The 20,949-nt window shown below is 42.8% G+C and overlaps 1 protein-coding gene across 1 annotated transcript in view; it reads right to left on the bottom strand.

Moving 5' to 3' along the window:
* The window catches only part of PPARGC1A (PPARG coactivator 1 alpha), a 124,445-nt gene that overhangs the window by 11,101 nt on the left and 92,395 nt on the right, over positions 1-20,949 (bottom strand). The window contains exons 8-11 of the mRNA XM_084860344.1: positions 12,920-13,838; positions 12,170-12,274; positions 11,878-11,998; positions 174-295 (exon numbers count right to left, since the gene is read on the bottom strand). Coding sequence (XP_084716470.1) covers positions 174-295; positions 11,878-11,998; positions 12,170-12,274; positions 12,920-13,838 — 1,267 coding nt within the window. The remainder of the gene's footprint in view (positions 1-173; positions 296-11,877; positions 11,999-12,169; positions 12,275-12,919; positions 13,839-20,949) is intronic.

Below are 20,949 nucleotides of genomic sequence, written 5' to 3'. Positions count from 1 at the left end.
AGCTCGATTAATAAATAAGGGTAAAGGAGGGCAAAAGGCTTTTTAAAACCTTAGTTTGTCACAACACTTTCAGGGGAATTCTCAATGCCATGATCTTACTGCCATCTTTTTTTCTTTTCTTTTTCATATGTGGAAATCTCTTAACAAGGAAAAAACTTAAAGGCCAGTTTTACCCATCATCCTGTAGATTTACTGTGCACTCCTCAATTTCACCAAAAACTTCAAACCGGTCCCTCAGTTCTGTACGGGTTGTGTCAGGCACAATTTTACCAACATAAATTACACGCCGTTCTTCCTGTTGGTGAGGAAAAGCACAGAATTTCCACATGAATAAGCATGAAAGGATGATTATTTGCACATTGATGCACAAAACTGAAGTGATTTATATTCCAAGAATTGCAGCAAAAACAGTTTAATTTGAGAGAGTAGATCCAGCTTCATCTCAAACATAGCAATACAGTTCTATGAGAACATCTATTCTGGTATATTCGACTGTTTTATATGAGCACAATATAATGTAATTTTAGTTTCAAATTATCACATTTGTGAAAAGCATTGTCACTTCTCTGCTATTGGACAAAAAGTAGTGTGCAGAAGTCCAGATAATACCAAATGGAAACAAAAGACCTTGACTAGACAGTATATTTCATTACTCTTTACAGCACCCAATATCAGACTCAGGCAGTAGGTATTCCATGGCTATGGAAGCCTGTCCCTAAGACAACCTGTCTGGCTCCATCCTTGACCACCTTTCAGTGTATGGCTAAACATGGCTCTTTAGAAGTGCTTTCAGGATGGTTCTGCTTGACTTGTTGGTTGGCTTGTTGGTTGACTTGTTACCAAGCGGCTCCGCCTCACTGCCAATTTGAGAAGTTCACTAACATGGCTCCAAAGTCTCCATTTTGTCTGGGAAAGCAGACAGAAGATGGGACTTCTTCTGTACCCAGGGTACCCAGGGCCTAAGCAGCAGGTGTCCCATGGCTATCCTCCATTAATACAGATCACAGGAGTGACTCTCACCCTATGCCAGGGGTGTGAGACTACCAGAAAATGTCTTTCATGCTGCCAGGTTACTAGTGCATTCAAATAATCCAGACACGCCTTTGGATCGGCTTGCCAAGAATCCTGATGAGGAAAGCATCATGCACTAAGAAATCCACTGGTAAACACAGGTTCTTAGTTGTCCATCAGCAGACATTAGCATCCATCAAAATTAGGGAGCTACATCCAAAATATGCACATGCCCCCTTTTTTGCACTCTTCATGTTTGCATTCAATACTCACGGTGGGAAAACTCAGACACCCCCTCCCCTAGTGATCTAGATCCCATCACCTGCCTTTTTATAATGGGGAAAACCCTCCTCAAAACCAAGGATTGCAGTCAGCAAAGAGCCTATGCAGTTAGTTTGTGTTTCTCCTTCAAGTTCAATACAGTCAGAAGTAGGGATGAGTGTGAAATTTGTTTAGTTCAGTTTTGACCAGAATGTACCCAACTTACAACTTCCAGAACCCAAGCACAATCTGAAGTCTGTACATTTCTAAGTTTACAACACGATTCGCGCAACAAAAGATATATTCGAAAAATGTATAGATTTGAAAAATGTGCATGAAAAATGCATACATTTGAAAAATGCACACTAACATGCTTTATTCAATGGGAGAAAAATATGGACATTTCAAAAATATGCACAACTGACGAAAAATGTGCACTAAAGTACACACAAATTTTTGTGCGGCTCCCCCCACCCCCGCCAAGCTTGCAATCTGATAAGGACATGAGTCAGAATGAGCCTAAAGGTGGAACCTCAGCGAGGTCACATTTTCCTGATTAGCACATCCTCATTAGAAGACAGTTTGGTTGCCACCGTTGTACTGATTTGTAAGGTTCAAAGGGAACCCAAATTTTTGTTTTGTTTTGAAGTTCCATGCCATATATCTCAGGACTGACCCAGTGTTCAGTGCACTTTGCTAGTTTTCTCTCCCAGGAGCAGGGCTACTAAAAGAGGTTTGGTGGAGTTTATGGGACCTGGGAGGGTGGAGCACTGGATGCTTGCTTGGGGAATGCTGGATGTTCAAGTCCTTCTTCCTCTGACACTATATGCTCCACATCCATCATCCACCCCTGTCCTAGTCCACTTTCTGTGACTTTGGTGCCAATTGAGCAAAACACACAAAAAAGTCTTAGGAATAGGATGCAATCCTATCGAGATAGACACCAGCCTCCAAACTCAGAGGCTGACGCCTATCCAATGCAGATCGAGCAGACATGGAGGGGATCCTCTCCTCCATACTCTAGCCACCTGCATTTGTGGCTAGATGCATGTTTTCATTCATCTAGCCGTGGCTTTGGGGAGGGGGAGGGAAGGGGTCTGGAGACCCAATAGGAAGCTGTCTAAAGTGGCTTTGATGGTCTCCTCCCCACTGGGACCACTCTCTTTTTGCTCTCTCTGTGCTCCATTTATGAGCATAACTCCCTAGTTCCTGTACCTATCCTTCTGAAAGTTTGCAGATATCTTGCCTAGGGTAGGGACACCTCTATGACATATGTCATTTTCATACAGATTACCAAAAAAGGGGGAGGGAACCATGAAGGGAGTAAAGGGAAGTGAATAATTTAACCCCCCGCCAGTTTCCCCTTCCACAAAAAGTACTGCACCTCTCATTCTGAAGTTTTGCAGGTTTCTTAACTAGGGTAACCTCTATGCTGCATGTCATTTTCATAACAATTGCCCCCCAAAAGCACAGAAGGGCAAGCAAATCCTTTTCTAGAAACCCCCAAACTGTAAAAGCTGCTTCTGCACAAAGCTCCCTGCATTGATTTATCTGAAACATGGCAGGCTTGATCCCCTCAGAAGAGGCCATTATCCCTGCAAATTTCATGCAGAAATTAATTGGCAGTTCCCTTACCAAAAAACATAAATCTAAATCTAAAAGCATGTAGCACAAACCACCCTGCAACTATTTGCCTCAACTTTGGCAAGCATAGGTCCAGTTCTGATAAAAAGAACAAAAGTTATAGATGTTTGTTAACTTCCAATGATAGTCAGTGGGAGGCATGATGATTTGGACTTCCGAACTGGATTCAGACCCGATTTGAAGTGAGCAGCCTCCAAATTGGTCCAAGCTGAACTGGGCTTTTTTTCCAAATAATCAAATCAGGGTCCAAGCCAAATCTTGTGTTGGTGCACACCCCTAGTATTTACCTTTTACATTTCTGCAATAAACTGCTTATTTTATTATTCTAATCTCTGGCTGATTACCGATCACTTTTTTTTTTCCAAACTGGGATATCAGCTGTTATTTTTATTCTTTTTTGTTGGGATTGGGTCGTTGACCTTTGGTAATTTTGTATTTTTAACTGACCTTTCTAATCTATGCTATGAGCCACCTTGAAATCAGAATTGACAGAAACACAGCATTTCATTTTAAAATACTTAGATTCCTGCACTGAGCATGGGGTTGGACTCGATGGTCTTATAGGCCCCTTCCAACCCTACTAGTCTATGATTCTATAACATGCATACATACAAAAAGGATTTATTTATTCTGCAGCCCAATTCTTTTGTCTAGTAAAGAACTGGACTGCAGAAATTATAGCAGATTCGTATATCCCTAAAAATGGGCTGAATTATAAATTGACTAAGTTTGGGTTGAGTATAAATTAGTGCACCATTATTGTCTAATGTATCTGCTCTCCAGCATCTGTAGCAGATGGCTTTTCTAATCTTTGCTCCTAGGGATGATGTGAGCATTCAAGGGGAGACGCTTGCATACATGAACACTGCTCCTGGAATGCTTACAAGCAGGATTTGAGTGAGCACACCCCAACTTGCAGTCTGATACAAGCAGCGCTGTGTTCACTCTAAACATGCAAATTGGTGCAGCTTTGCCTTTCACCAAGGAACTTACCTTGGGACAGGCAGCGGCTGACACTCTCAGAACTTGGTGGGGCATCTTTTTCCTACTAGGGATAGGGGTTGCGGAAGGCCATGTTGCGGAAGGCTGGGTTAGCAACTTTGAGGTGCTTGCCAGATAAAGCAGGATAATTTTAAATAAATAACATTAAAACATGTTTCCAATACATGCTGGAATTTAATCACATTACTGAAAAGGTTTCCAAATGTTTCTCAACTACTGTTCTTGGGTTATTTCATCTAATCCACAATCAAAACAATAGATTCACGGATAAATGATCTTAAATAAATGATGCTCCCATGAAGTTTTTGTTCCCAGAATGATTAGGTAAGAGTATTGTGATTGGGAGCAACATGGCAGTGTTAAAGACAACAGAACTCAAGGGACAAAGGGGTTTAACTTCCAATGTCAGGGGTTGAAATAGACAGATTGCTCGAACAAAAATGTTATTTCCCTACAAATATCAGTTATCAGTTTGCGAACCACTACACTGGCCATAGTGCAGCCCCTACGATGAGGACAATTGTGAGACCCTCTTGTTGGAAACGTCTTTAGCCTTGGAAAAGCTACCCAAATAGAGTATATCTTGTCAGGAACATGTAAGCATAGTCTCCCTCTCCTTTTCCCTTTTCCTACTTCTTGGCTTTATTTTAGGTTGTCTTTGTTCCTAATGGCCCCGCCTTGGAATCAGGGAGGATTCCATTCATAAATCTGGAAACAGTAAAGATTTGCACACACACACAGAGTAATATCTACCACCACCACCCCGAATGTCTTACCAAAACAAAAAACTTAACTGCACTGAACCACTTGATAAGAAACAATTCAGTTGACACTAGCTATTGAACCTAAATGACTGACCAGATGGAGCATAACATAACAGCAGACTTTCTAATACACTTCATTTCAGATAATATATCTAGAATGGAGGGGGGGAACCCATAACGTTTCACGCACCAACATTGAAAACGTAATATAGCTATGTGATGGGAATAAATACTGCATATGCTTCCATGAGATTTGTCATGAGTGTGATTATTTTTGGCTTTTATTTCTCCTTCTTCTCTCTCTCTCTCTCTTTTTTTTAGGGAAGGAAAGACCCGCCTGCTAAAACTGAACCATTAAAAAAAAAAGAGCTTGGTAAAGTACAATTAAGGGAATAAGTAAAAACAACCAAATCACAGAAATTCAAATTTAAAACGGAAATGTACCATATGTCCTCCAATATGCAAGTACGACAAGAGATTCTACTAACTATTCGCTTAAATGGCATGCCATTGTGCCTAAGTACTGGAAGGCATATTGTGTGCTTTGACTCTGGCATAGGCTTTTTGATAATTCCAGTAGGATTACACTGGATTTCTTTGTAGTTTCCCTTATATGGGGACAATTGATCAGGGTGAATTAAAGCCCAGTGCTCTTCAACATTTTTATCAATGACTTGGATGAGGAGGTGCAGAGAATGCTTATCAGATTTGCAGGTAACACAAAATTGGGCGGGATAGCTAATACCCTGGAAGACAGAAACAGAATTCAAAGTGATCTTGATAGGCTGGAGCGCTGGGCAGAAAACAACAGATTGAAATTTAACAGGGATAAACACCAAGTTCTGCACCTAGGAAAAGGAAACCAAATACAAGATGGGGGATACTTGGCTCAACAATACTACAAGTGAGAAGGATCTTGGAATTGTTGTAGATCACAAGCTGAATATGAGCCAACAATGGGATGTGGCTGCAAAAAAGGCAAATGCTATTTTAGGCTGCATTAATGGAAGTATACCTTCCAAATCATGTGAAGTACTAGTTCCCCTCTACTCAGCACTGGTTAGGCCTCACCTGGAGTACTGTGTCCAGTTCTGGGCACCACACTTTAAGAAGGATGCAGACAAACTGGAGGGAGTTCAGAGGAGTACAATGAGGATGATCAGGGGACTGGAAAAAAAGCCCTAAGAGGAGAGACTGAAAGAACTGGGCATGTTTAGCCTTGAGAAGAGAAGACTGAGGGGAGATAGGATAGCGCTCTTCAAGTACTTGAAAGGTTGTCACAGAGAGGAAGGCCAGGATCTCTTCTCGATCATCCCAGAGTGCAGGACACGGAATAATGGGCTCAAGTTACAGGAAGCCAATTCCGGCTGAACATCAGGAAAAATTTCCTGGCTGTTAGCGCAATATGACAATGGAACCAATTCCCTAGGGTGGTGGTGGGCTCTCCCACACCGGAGGCATTCAAGATGAAGCTGGACAGCCATCTGTCAGGGATGCTCTGACTTGGACTCCTGCATTGAGCAGGGGTTGGACTCAGTGGTCTTATAGGCCCCTTCCAACCCTACTGTTCTATGATTCTATGAAGCAATACAAGGCTAAAAACAAAACTATCTCTAGATGGTGAGATAGTTTTAAAATTAGGTGTTCTAAAATAGGTAATGCACATAAGCAATTCCACATTTTTTTTAATCTATTTTCATGTGTTTATGATTTTATATTCCATCTTTCCTCATAAGAAGGAAGAAGAGCCCTGCTGGATAAGACAGACAGCCCATCCATTCCAGAATCCTTTGAGCATCAGTAGCTGGCTACATGCTTCTAGGCATCCCACAAGTAGGACATGAAGAAACAGTAGCACCCTGCTGCTTGCCCCCCAGCAATGGGTATTCAGAAGCACACTGCCTTTGAACATGGAGGTTCCATTTAGCAGTCATGGCTAATGGACTTCTCCTCCATGAATATGTATCATCCCCTCTTAAGGGCATCTAAGCCATCAGCACATCTTGTGGCTGTGAACTCTGCCCGAGTTCTGAGGTGGGGTTCCAAGGTAGTCTTCAGCCACTGATCAGACCCAGACTAGCTTACATTCAGCAGAATTGCTGCATCATATGTATCAACCACATGCTTCCTTTTGCACTTGTTCAGGAAAATGTATACACCAAGGCAGATACACAGGAAGGTCACATTTTTGCCTTTGTATCCAGCAGACCACACTGTGTCAAAGAGGAATTTCCTTAAAAAAATCCTGAAGAGATTTGAAACCTCAGTATTTGAAGGTCTTCTTGCTCCAATACATTTGCTAATGTCTGGTGGACCATGCGTGCTTCTAAGGGATTCTTCACGCTCGCCGGCTAACACCTTTAAGGGCCAAACTGAACTCTCATTTATAATAATAAAATAAAAAGTAGCTGCTGGGTGGGGGCATTTTGATCAGGGTGGCAGCAGAAGAGGGGCACACCCATTTGGGAAGTAACTGCATCCTTTTGCTCCCCTGTACACTGCTGTTCTTTCCTGTGACATGATATAAGAACCATCCCACAGTGTTACAGCTGCACTTGACAATTTCCAGGGCGATTATTGATCTTAAGGGAGGAAGCGCTTGGACAAGCTTTGGCACTCTTCATGGAGAACATCTGTAAGAATTTGGTACACACAGTGCTTGAAAAGCCTTGATGCCTTTTTAGCAGATAAGGTAATATATACATGTAATAAATAAATAAATAAATAAATAAAATGTTAATCAATATTCCATCATTCCCATTTCTACATCTGAGGAGAAGGGCAGACAGAATAGGTACACACGGAGAATGGGTTACATCCAAACCTGTGATGAGAAGAGGGGGGAAACATACTCGAGGCTAGTTTATAAAAATCTGCTCTGGTTTTGATTATTTTTATTTAATGCCAACATTATCTGACACATAGATTACCCAGGGCTCCATGTATTGCTTTCTTTTTAACACCATCTAATAGGCTACAGCCAAGTAGTGATTGCTAATATCAACTGTGTTTTCTTCACACACACACACACACACACACACACGTATGTTTTGAGCAGGTGAATCCAAGAATACAGAGATCTAACTAAAATTCTGGTTTTTGTCCTTGTACTTAAGAGTCTACCCACTTCTGTTTGGTCAGGTAGTGGACACTACTGCTGAATCATTACAGACAGCAAAGAATGTCTGTTGGTTCCCGCCAAATTGTGCATGCCTTATGCTGTTTTGGTCAACCAATAGCTGAAGTGGCAGGTAGTCGGTTGTGCTATAAAGGAACTTGATAGTTATGCTATAAGGCAAATTAATTCTTCCATAATGAAATTTTATATTAGCAAAATTTGTATAGGAAAAAGAAGACAGACATGCTTTATTTAAAGACCTTAGTATTTAGGTTATACATGGAATTACAGCTGAAGTGGCTTTACACACATGTTTTGGAGAGGGAAATGTGAAAGGTTTCAAGACCTCTGCGTACTGCTACTACAGTCTATGTGCTGCTGCATATGTGAGTGCTGTGGTTTGCTCAGTGAAGTCCTCATTGTTTAAGCTCCCAAGTAATTTTTGGAAATGTGACTGCAGCCCCAAGCCTAAGACATGCTATGGCTTTAAGACTGCATCACACTAATTGCTTTGCAGGTGCTGGGTCTAAGCCCTTGTATCACACAGGCCGGAGTGGGGGGTGGGGGGACTGGTAGCAGATGCTGTTTGTCTTGCTCATGCAGCCTCTACTCCTGCTCCATTAACAAATTCATTTAGCATTACTCTGACAACTGTTGTTTCTCTACAGAAATGGCACTGCCAAACAATGTATCTCCAGTTTAATATATTATAACTCCAAAATGGAAAGCAACAGTCCCAGGCCTTGCTCAAATCTGGAAAATCAAGCCTATTGCACTATTGCTTGAAGAGGCAGGGGAGGAAAGTGCAGGCATGACAGCAACTCAGTGGGTGGGAATGCAAGACAGGAGCTGGTACAAGGGCGTGGAGAAAGATCTGAAAATGGTATTGCCGTGGCCCCACTCAGCCAGCAAGCAACCTGAAGCAATAACAAAGGCCAAAACAAACAAGCAAGCAAACTAGAGCTTCAGGTGGTACACCTGTGCTAACAGTAAACCTCTCCACTGACTTGGACTGCTGAGGTCATATTATCCCTACAGACTGAAATTGATTTGAGTTATTCCTCTTCTGGGGTTACTGTTGTTCTGTAAGCAGGGGAAGGGGGCTCACAGAGAGATCCTGTGGGCCTCCATCTGCCCTATGCCCTGCTGAAATTTTGCCAACAAGGCAAATGGAGCGACGGAGGCTTTTTCTTCGTCTTTTGCTTCTGCCTCTTCCTTTGAAACAGTTTGTGTTAGCCTGATTAACGTGCTCTCTCTGCCAGGGATGGGGACAAGGGCTGAGAGGCCGTCAGATCCAGTGGATCCACAGCCTCTCCTCTCCCCACCCACTGGCCTGCCCCCAACACTCCCCTTTCCCCCCTTCCCGAAGTTGGGGTCCCAGCCTCAGGAGAGAGAGGGCCATCGCTGAGCTTTCTGCAGCAGCTGGGAGGCGCTTGGAGGGTGGGGTGGGGAGATCCACAGTCTCATCTCCTCCTCCAAAGTCAGAGCTCTGTCTCCAGCCTTGGAGGAGGAGATCCACCATGTCCTATGGCGCCCAGACACTGCCTAGAGGCAGTGGGATTTCTCTCTAACAGTCTCTAGCAGAGGATTTTTATCACCATTATAAAACTACCATTTCCAGGATTCTTCAGGTGATGCCATGACATGAGAACTGACATAACTTTGTAATATAAATATGTCCCGAGATGAACACAGATATATCAGTTGCTTAGGATAAACTACTTTTTGTCCACACCACAGAATATGCTTCTTCTATGGTAGATTTTTATATTTCTATACATCCATATGCTATCTAAATTTAAGCTACTTTTCTGCTTGCTATCCATGACAAACCCCTTTTCTAATACATCTTCTAGTGGCTACTGAATGTAAAAAGTGATGATTTACAGTAGCTTTAAAATATTACATTTTAAAGGCAAAGTGAGCATTGAAATGAAAGCACACTGGAGTATAAAAGATCAGAATTACTGAGAAATGCCTGTGAAGAGATTAGCCTGTGCATTTTTTTGTTCCATTCAAAGGGAAAAAGTCATAGAAAAGGAGTGTGTGTGTTTGTGTGTGTGTGTGTATATATATATATATAGATAGAGAGAGAGAGAGAGAGAGAGAGAGAGACAGACAGACAGACAGACAGAGAATCATAGAATAGTAGGGTTGGAAGGGGCCTACAAGCCCATCGAGTCCAACCCCCTGCTCAATGCAGGAATCCAAGTCAGAGCATCCCTGACAGATGGCTGTCCAGCCTCGTCTTGAACGCCTCCAGTGTGGGAGAGCCCACCACCTCCCTAGGTCATTGGTACCATTGTCGTATTGCTCTAACAGTCAGGACGTTTTTCCTGATGTTCAGCCAGAATCTGGCTGCCTGTAACTTGAGCCCATTATTCCGTGTCCTGCACTCTGGGATGATCAAGAAGAGATCCTGGCCTTCCTCTCTGTGACAACCTTTCAAGTACTTGAAGAGTGCTATCATATCTCCCCTCAGTCTTCTCTTCTCAAGGCTAAACATGCCCAGTTCTTTCAGTCTCTCTTCATAGGGCTTTGTTTCCAGTCCTCTGAACATCTTTGTTGCCCTCCTCTGAACCCTCTCCAGTTTGTCTGCATCCTTCTTAAAGTGTGGTGCCCAGAACTGGACACAGTACTCCAGATGAGGCCTAACCAGTGCTGAGTAGAGGGGAACTAGTACTTCCCGGGATTTGGAAGCTATGCTTCTATGAATGCAGCCCAAAAGAGCATTTGCCTTTTTTGCAGCCACATCCCATTGTTGGCTCATATTCAGCTTGTGATCGACAACAATGCCAAGATCTTTCTCGCTTGTAGTGTTGTTGAGCCACGTATCCCCCATCTTGTAACTGTGCATTTGGTTTCTTTTTCCAAGGTGCAGAACTTGGCATTTATCCCTATTAAATGTCATTCTGTTGTTTTCTGCCCAGCACTCCAGTCTATCCAGATCACTTTGAATTTTGTTCCTGTCTTCCAAAGTATTAGCTATACCGCCCAATTTTGTGTCATCTGCAAATTTGATCAGCATTCCCTGCGCCTCCTCCTCCAAGTCATTAATACAAATATTGAAGAGCACTGGGCCCAGGACTGAGCCCTGCGGTACCCCACTCATTACCTCTCCCCAGTTTGAGAAGGTCCCATTGATAAGCACTCTTTTGAGTCCAATTCTGTAGCCAACTGTGGATCCACCGGATCGTTGTTTCATCGAGCCCACTTTGAGCTAGTTTGCTCATCAGGATATCATGGGGCACTGTGTCGAAAGCTTTGCTGAAGTCGAGGTACATGATGTCTACAGCATTCCCACGGTCTACAAGGGAGATTACTTGATCAAAAAATGAGATCAGATTTGTCTGGCAGGACTCGTTTTTGACAAATCCATGTTGGCTTCAAGTAATCACGGCATTGTTTTCAAGGTGCTTCCAGATGGATTGCTTTATCATCTGCTCCAGAATTTTCCCAGGGATTGATGTCAGACTGACTGGTCTGTAGTTCCCAGGTTCCTCCTTTTTACCCTTTTTGAAGATAGGGACAACATTAGCCCTCCTCCAGTCATCTGGCACTTCCCCCGTCCTCCATGATTTCTCAAAGAGAATAGACAGCGGTTCTGAGAGTTCTTCTGCCAGTTCCTTTATTACTCTAGGATGCAGTTCATCTGGCCCTGGAGATTTGAACTCATTCAAAGTAATTAGGTGTTCCTTGACCATATGCCTATCGATCTCAAGCTGCAATCCTGCTCCTTCAGACTGCACTTTGCCTTTCCCAGGGGGGTCATACACCCTCTTTTGGGAGAAGACTGAGCCAAAGTAGGAATTGAGCACCTCTGCCTTTTCTTTGTCATCTGTTATTGTTTTGCCATCCTTATTTAATACTGAACAACCATATCTTTCCTCTGCCTTTTACTACGCACGTAGCTGAAGAAAGCCTTTTTGTTGTTTTTAGCATCATATATATATATATATCTATATATATATATATATATATCTGTAAACAACAACAACTACACACACACATATATATATTCCCTACAAAAGAAAAACAAATCTCTCCCAAAAGGAAAGGTATCTGCATAGCGCTTACAATTGCTTTCTGCCTCTGCCTCTCTCTTTGTTTGGCCCTTTCAGATTCCCGTTTTTCATATTCTTTGCGGTATTCTTCCCTCTTCAGCCTTTCATGTTGATATTCCTCATAGCTGTCATATCTAGGAGACACAACTTAATCATTAAAAAGCAAGCACCTGAATTTCCCAGAGGTACAAATGAATTATAAGAGTTAGGTGTTTGTTTTTTGGCATATGCAACCCCCGCCCCTACCCCACCCAAATAATATGTAAAAAATGTGAGATACATATAAATACAGTATACTATGCTACCTGGGTCTATGACTATATGGCGATCTGGATCGTGATCTTGAAGACAAGGGAGAACTTCTATATGCTCTGGGTCTACAATGACTGGACTCATAATAGTAAGAAGATCTGTTAGGAGAAATAAAAAAGAACATTCCACTTGGTTATAAAGGATGAGTCATTCACATTATGCTCCTATGTTATAGGACCTATACACTTCCCATGGCCCCCGATCCATCATTTCTTCCTAGCTGCTTATAAAGGTTTGTAATGATAATCTGTGTATTCTCTTAGCCATCTAATAACAACATGTGAAATGCCTTGCAGAATCAGACCAAGGGTCCATCTAGTCCAGCATCCGGTCTCTAACAGTGGCCAGCCAGATGGACTCCAGGATGATGTACTAGCCATGCACATGATATTCAGCCATCTGTAGGGCCCCACCTCAATTATGGAGACTTCATTTGGCTTGTCGTAGCTACTGTCCTATGATACACTTATTTTCCACATGTGTTTAATCATTAAAAAAAACACACACCGAAGGATCAAACTACATATTAACGTTAATTCCACAGGATGTAGCTGAGCCTTAACTTTCTTTTACTCTAGAGTAGATTTGGATCAGGACCACTGCACACCATGAGGGGAGCATTAAACCTCCCCCCCCACACACAGCTTTTTGTTGACTTAATATCAGAGAAATTGCTGATATAGTTTCGACACAGTGACTTTCTCCAAGTGTCATTGTTCGGCATCCCTCTGCCCATACAGTACCTTGATGAGGATCGACTGCACGGCGACCTTGATCTCGACCGGGAATATGGAGAACGGGAACAAGACCTGCGCTGAGGAAAGGACCTTGATCGAGAGCGTATCCTTTGGAATCTTTGAGAAAGTGAGGATTTAGGTGGAGACATTGAATCTCTGCATGGAGAGTTAAGGGATGAGCAAGATGGCGACAGGTCAAACAAAGAGAAGGCTTGCGTCCCATCCCACGAGCAGCACAGTTTGTCACTTTCGTCTTCGCTATCATCAAAAAGACCATCCATTGCTAGTCCTGAATTGATAAACATGGGTAGCTTGGAGAATTGTTCATCGCTATAACTACTGTTGTCCCTCAGGTCACTGGTCTTAATGGTCTCTTCCTCAAAAACAGCTTGGCTAGGGTGACCAAAGTGCTTATTGAGTTCAGCCCGGATTTCCTGATCTTGGAGCTGTTTCCGGTTGTTGTACTGCAAATACTGCTTGCTCGCCTGTGAAATCTCTCTCTTGTCATACTGGTTGTGTTGTTCAAAAGAAGAACAAATATGACACCACCGCCCAGGCATGCAGCCTTTTAATTCTACTTGTCTGGCATCCTGAAGTTCCTGGGATAGGTTGATGCGTATTTCTGTTTTTGAATTAACAGATTGACAGTAGTCATGGTCACCAAATAGCCGCAAACCAGGCCGCTTTGTCTTCCTTTCCTCATGACCGAGAGACAGCACAGTTGTCTTGCTAAGCTGTGCATACAGCTCTGACTGCTCTGGACCCTTCCGAACTAAGCTATGTCCTTGAGAGCTGGAAGACTCACTGAAGCGGGGTTTTTTGGAAGGTGGCATAACAGTCTTGCATGACGACTTTGGCTTTGGTGAAGTCCTAAAAGGGTTGTCTTGGTTGGCTTTGTGAGGAGGGGTTGTAGGCGGAGTTAGGCCTAAGCAAAGCAAAAAAATCCAAGTCTTACTGTGTGGCTTCTACCCTAGCTTTTCCAAAATCCTCGTTCTCCAAATAGCTGCATGATGGGGTCTCTCCTTCCCACTTCCCTCACATAGTTCCTCAATTAATTCATTATATTTATATCCTGCCTATTTTACTTCAAAGAACTCAAGGCAGCTTACATGATCCTTCTCTTCCTCTCCATTTTATCTTAACAACCAGCCTATAAGGTAGGTTAGGTTGAGAGTCAGTGACTGGCCCCAAGTCACTCGGTGAGCTTCATGGCCAAGTGGGGACTAGAACCCACGTCTCCTGAGTCCCAGTTCAACACTCTAACCACTGCACCACAGTGACTCTCAAAACTTTCCTTTCCCATTAATCCTTTGCTCAAACTGCTAAGCTTAAGTATGTCCAGCTAAACAGAACACACATTCTTCTCCTGTTAACTTTTACTTCCATGTTCCTCCATCCCTCTATTGCTTTCCCTGAGAGACCTTCCTTTTTGTTGTTCTTTTGTAAAGCACAACCTGTGTGCTTTACAAAAGTGTGGGCAACCTGTGGCCCCCAGCTATTCTCTCTGCGGCCCACAGTAGCAGGGAATAAGCTTCTGTTTCCCTGCTGCTATTAAGAGTGGGGAAACAGCTATTTTTGCCAGAATTGTTGGGGGGGCAGGGGTTAAAGTTTCCCCCACAACAGTGATCCAGATTCAAAACAGTAATCTTAAGCAGTATCGGGGACGGGTGGAAGCATGTGTGTGAGAGTGACAGAATTAAGGGGGTGCATAGAAATGTGTGTGTTTCCTGCCCCTCCCACTGCTGTCCCACTTACCCCACTTCCTCATTGGCTCCCAAAGAGTTCTGCAGGGGCCATTGCTGCCCTTTCTGCTGTAAAGTGTTATACATGCTGAAGGTGATATATAAATGATGAACAATAAATCTTTTTTAAATGATTTTTTAAATGTTACCAAGAGTCCCTTCTGTGGTGTGGGACAGCTGCAGCATGGTTCTTTTCTGCACCACTTAATAATGTCCAAAATCACAAGGGAGAAGCAAATGTTGGAGCTTCTTTCCATGTGATGTGGGAGGGGATCACATTGCTATGGCTCCAAAGCTAAAGGTAATGGGCAGTATCCCATGCTGGCGTACTGGCATTGCTAAACACCTTGCACTAGTAGAAGCGAATGCTAGCACAAACCTGGAAGCCAGCCCAAATTAGCACTTTTGGAACAGGACAAGTCAGGGGAGCTCCTTTCCGTAAGCTCCGGTGACTTGTCCCATTCTGGAAGTGCTAATTGGAGTTAGTTTCCAGTTATGCTCCCTGTTGTGCTAGCATTTGTTTCTGCTAGGGCTGCAGCTGTGCTGGATACTGCCCAATGCTTCAAAGGGCCCCCAAATGTAACCCACTAAGATGATGAGAATGTTTAGTGCTTCAAATACCAAAGCTAACAGCATCGATTCTCCAGCAAACACGATCATATTTCCATCACGGATCTTGATTTTGGTGTCTTATTTGTAAATAAAATAAGTCTAAACTAGTTTAAATAGCATTCATCATACAAAATTTACACCATAAATGGTAAAATTACACTGTAATTTTTAACACTGACACAGTCTTTTCTACCCAACCCAAGTCTTTTAAAAGCCAAAATAATTTTAGGTGACAAAATTTGGAGAAAAGTAAATTTGGTATGAATTTAAAGAGTGCTCCAGTAAGCACTCTTACTGGATGACACAAAAAGACTGCAAGGACCAACAGTGATTCTACGATTTGACAGCAATATTTTTCATCTGCAGAGTTCATTAACACAGTAAACCCTTCTCAACATATGTAGAATACATTGTTAGGCACAGAACAACTAGGTTTTCCTAAAGCATGGTTCTGCAGGAAAAGAGTAAGTGAACAACGATAATGAAACTGAAACAGCAAGTAAGCAACCTAAATTGTACCCAAATATCAGGAGGGAGAGACTGAAATTTATCCTCCCTTTAGCACATAGAGGCTTAAGTAAATAAAGAGGAGACAAATGTCAGATCAATAACTACCAGGTTTCCCCCCACAGCATGATGTTAATTTACTATGCTAGATATCTTTGTAGAGATGAAAGATCACACACAGCCACACTGAAATCCCTAAAATGAAAGAAGTCAAAGCTTTCATCCCACTGCTGGTAGTTTTATGCAGTAGATGTCTGCAACTCTTTTGAGTTTCTTTCAGGTTTTATAAAAGGTGACGTTAATAGAATGATTTTTTTTACAGACTGTTGGGAACTAAATCTTTCTAGTTGAGAGGTAAGTTGGGCAATGAAGCAGGTTTTGTTTTTGTTTTTTAAGGAGATTCAGAAATTTTCATCAGTGGAAATGTTTCACTGAATACTCAAATATCTTCCAGGGAAAATGTGGGTATTGGATTTGCTGCCTCACAGCACAGGACTGACTTAAATAATGCTGAATAGAATTGTATTTAAGTTTGCACTTCAGTTTCGCCATGCCTGAACTGAAGACAGCTGGTTCAGAAAAGCACATCCAATGAGGGACAAATGTGTGAAGAGAGGAGGAGGAGGAGGAGGAAGAGGAAGAAGAAGAAGAAGAGGGGGAGGAGGAAGACGAAGAGGAGGAGAAGTAAACTTTCAGCCCAAAATCTAAAGAATTAACAAGCAAATACTGCTATTTGCCCAAAACAGAAATTATGTGCTGGTCTGAGCTCTGATAGGTATGGAACATGAGGTAGCAGAAAAGGAATTCATACAAAATTTTGATCATGTAAACCAAAGACTGCAGTTGGTTCTCCCATTATAAAGACTGAGTGGACCATTTATCATTGTTCGCTCCTAACCCATCCATGTATATTGTAACATCGGTTACAGTCAATTTAAGAATAGGGATAACCAAGACTAGGTATTATATGAACTGCCTTGTACTGCTTGCTGTCAGCTATTCCATGTTTTGCACCTGAAGACATAGGCTGCAGCTTAAAAATGCTTCTGCTGTCTTAAAAATCAGTTGGTCTGAAAAGATCGTATGTTACTGTGACCTAAGACTAACATAGGTATCTAAACAGATGTAGGTTACAGTTTTTTACATTAAAGCAAATCATCCCAATATGCATCATACTGATTGTACAACTAAAGTGTAAAAGAAAAACTGCATAAAGTGATAAAGATGGTTCCAGCAAGGATGGGACCCAAACAGACCCTTTAGGCAAGCTCAGAGAACTTGGGCACACTTCGTGGAGTTTTTAATTTAAACTACACAGAACAGGTTTATGTGGAAGCAAACCATTCCATAAAAGTGATGCTGTGTGGCAGTCCAGGAAAGGTTTGGTAGAAGAACTGTGGTTTTGAGGAGGGATTTACAGGAAGGGTGCATTTCATTAACTGGGTGGGACTGCACTACAAGAGGTGATTGCAGATGGGTTTGTATCAAAGCCACCACTGAATTTCACCCAAAATAAAAATTCAGAGCAAATTCACTCTTCAGGTGAAACATATATAAAAATCAAATGGAAGCTAAATAATCTAGTTTTCAGGGGTGCTTGCTTTCCATATATCTAGTGTGTACAAAGTAAAGTGTGCAAAAGGAATAAGGAGAGATGAGGAGCTGATAAGTTTAGGGACAGAGAAGTGGGAAGCCTTAAACATAAGGACTAGGAACTTAAAGATGATGCACAGGGACTTGGCACAGAGATATGACAACTCACCTGGACTGTATGCCCCTTTGGGTTGAAGCAAAGGTAGAACTGCATAAATGAACAAAAATTAAAACTAAACGCGTGCACACGTGCATGCACGTGCACACATATGCCAGTATGAGGAAGAATAAGATGGGGATGAAGTCATAGAGTCCTGAGGTGGTTAAATGGGCTGTACACAAGTGCAGGAGGGGGTTACCACTTTTAAATGTTTGCCCTTGTTAAAAAAAAAAGAACAAATGGCTTGTGAATAGGAAATCATACTGAGAAAAAAAGATCTAGTCTAGCACTTTATCTGCTGTGCTTGATTTCTAGTTGCCAGGACTTTTCAACATAGGGAGCATTCAAATTGGCACCCTCCACCCACCTGCCCACCCACCCACAGTCCCAAGTAGTACAATATAATCTACCACTTCATTCTGCTCCAGGTGTAGACCAGGCTTGATTTTAGGGACACAGGAGGTTTTAAATCTCCATTGCTGACTGATGAGAATTGCAAGCCAACAACACCTGGAGGGCCACAAGTCGCCCACCCATTTTAAATGTGAAGTATGAACAATAAATGGGTACGAAGTTGAGTTTGTTAAGTACAAGCATCATACATGTGCACATTAAGGAACGAGGACTAGCCATGCTTCCGGTTGAGGGCACTTGCAGGGACAAACCCACATTTGCCATGGTGTGAGAATGCCGTTCAGCGTCGGGGGGGGGGGGGGGTTTACACTATGCACTTAGTTAGAAAGGAAGTTCTATACTTGGTTATTTCCCCCAATTCCCTTCCTTCCTACAGTCAAACTCTGCCCACTTCCCCTGAATCTAAACTTGGAGAAAATTTATCCCATATTTATTCACGGCGAGTATTGCCTCTGCTTTGCCTGTACTCTAATCACAGTAATCTGAGTTCCATCTCATGCCATGATCCTAAATCAATAGTGCTAAAACATTCTGCGCCCTTTTGGATTATTTCACGCCGGCTGATTTTCCCTCGGCAAATGTGTACATTTTCCCGTTGACAGTGCAAGGTATATTCCGTGCTCTCTCTTGAACTTAGCAGGTTTTGACAGATTTATGTAAGGACAGATGGCCATTACAGGCTGAAGGCTGACAAGAGGCAGTTCAGAGCATTGTTAACACACTTGCACAAACTCTCAGCAGTGCGGCACTGTGCAGAATGTAATTCAGACTATAGCTTTTTTATTGCTGCCTATTTTCCTTTGTCAAAAGCGCCTGCTGTGCACAGCAACAAATGGCTGCCATTACCCGGAATGTAATGGGTGTCAGACAAATCACGTAACACAAACAATCAAGAGTATGTAGGTCATATTTCAACGGAGCACAACCTTAGCAATATTTATGATTACTGCATTGAAATGTGCTCTATAATAAACAAGTACCTCTACATCACTCACACTTACGTACTTCTGCACAGCAAACCCAGTAGAAGTGGTACATACTCTACAATAATCTTCCCTTCAAAAGAAGCCTTCTTACTTGTGTTCGGAAATATATCTCCACCCCACCCCAACGCCACAGTATAAAAAGTAGAATTGCCACCAAATTCCGCATAAAGGGTGAATGCAAATGTGGATGTTCCTGCATGAGCCAAACATTGGCTTAGTGGCATTTTGAGAGAAGCAAAAGATCTGAAATTTAATATAAATTGCTTTTGGGAAGACTGGCCAAACGTCTTCGAGGAGGGTCCAGACATCGCTAAATTGCAGCCGAGTTTTGCCTGAAGCAAAAGTTCAAGGCCAACTTTTAAAGAAAACCTTTTCTTTAAAAGGCCTTTTGATCAGTTGAATGGCTTTGCAAATGCTCCACTGCAAGGATGATGCAGGCCCTTTGTGCTGCTTCCTTCTTGGTTCACTTCTCGTGTTCCCCGACTGCTCTGCCCCCCCCCCCCGGCATGCAGAGCTGTGCTCATACAAGGCTATAGTCCTATACTGTCACAGGCAGGGCATAGGCTAAACTATCTTCATGTCTGCATCTCTGACATTCTGCATTTTGAAATATGTAAAAAAGAAGAATTTATTCACTCCTGGAAAATACGCCCCCCTCATGCCTATTATGGATTAATAAAATACCACATACGGCATCATTCTCATTATTAGAACGTGCCTCACAGAGAGTCCTATGAAAATACGAGCTGGCGGGAACATGGAAGTCCCTGGTTCAAATTTCACTTTAGCCATGAACTCACAGTGGCTTTGGGCAAGTCACTATTCTCTTAGCTTATGTCCTTTCTTGTCAATGTGGGGATAATCATATTGGCCTATCTTACGGGGCTACAGAAGAACCATGGTTTGTTCTCAGGTCCAGCTTGTTGATCTGGAGGGTGTGGAACCTTTAACACCCCAAGGGCCGCTTTCCCTTGTGGGTAATCTGGGAGCTGCATGTTGGCAACTGGCAGCACCAAAGCCACATACTCCCCCCATCCATGCAGACTAGAGCTGTGCACAAATGGCCTCTCAAAATTCTCCAGCCTCTTTGTGGGGGGAGAAACTGGGGGGGGGGCAATTTCACTGAATTTCTCCTAGAGGAGGAGAAATTCTCCAAGTTTCTCCAGGTGGGGCTCACTACTGGCAGGGGTTGTAGCATTTATTCCTAAGGGTTTTTGCTTTACTGCACTGCTTCAGTGGGTGGCAACAGCATCAACTGTGTTGAGGCTTCCACTTTTCTGAGGCAGAATTTTGAATTTCTTTTGGTTTTTGAGCTTACCTAATCACTGTGAGGTGGCTGCAGGTGCTATGTATGTTTTCTCTCTCTATTACACATCTTTCCATTGCTCTGCAGCCTCCCAGGCCACCTGCACTTCCTGAACTGAAAAAGCCCATGGGAGGAATTGCCTCATGATGTCTTCCTCCTCATGATGGCTTTCATTGAAGTGTGGGAAGCCAAGGTGGCTACAGGCTGCCACAGAGATTATTGTACAATGACAGACAGGACACTCATGCACACTCCTCAGCAACCTCATAGGGAAGGCAAGCACAAGAACCCCAAACCCAACCCATGAGGATTTCTCCAAAATTTCTCCACCTTTGAATGTCTTTTCAAAAGCAATTTCTTTTCTAGCAAATTGAATGAGAATGGTCGAAAAAAATGTGGGAGGAATTTTCGGCACAGCACTAATACAGACTCATACACGCACATGGAGATCCTCCTCCCATGCAGCAGTGAGACTTGCGAAAGGCTTTCCGTTGGGGCCCCCTCCGTGCTGCAATCAGACTGGAAAAATCACCCATTTGCACCGATGGGAGGCTTTTTCAAGCATAACTGCTGGAAGACAGCTGAGGAGAGGGAGGCCACAGGCTGATTAGGGAGCTCCATAGATCACCAGTTCTCCACCCTTGCTCTAGGGGTATGATTGTTTCTGCGGGGTGTGTGTGAGACCATAGATAGCACCTGCTTGCTTTGTATGCAGA

This window comes from Heloderma suspectum, chromosome 5 (genome assembly GCF_057233095.1).
Source record: "Heloderma suspectum isolate Gila_16-S chromosome 5, 16-S_ref, whole genome shotgun sequence".
In the NCBI taxonomy this organism is placed as follows: Eukaryota; Metazoa; Chordata; class Lepidosauria; order Squamata; family Helodermatidae; genus Heloderma; species Heloderma suspectum.
Note: the sequence above shows the minus strand (reverse complement) of the source record. Positions and strands in the feature narration are given on the sequence as shown.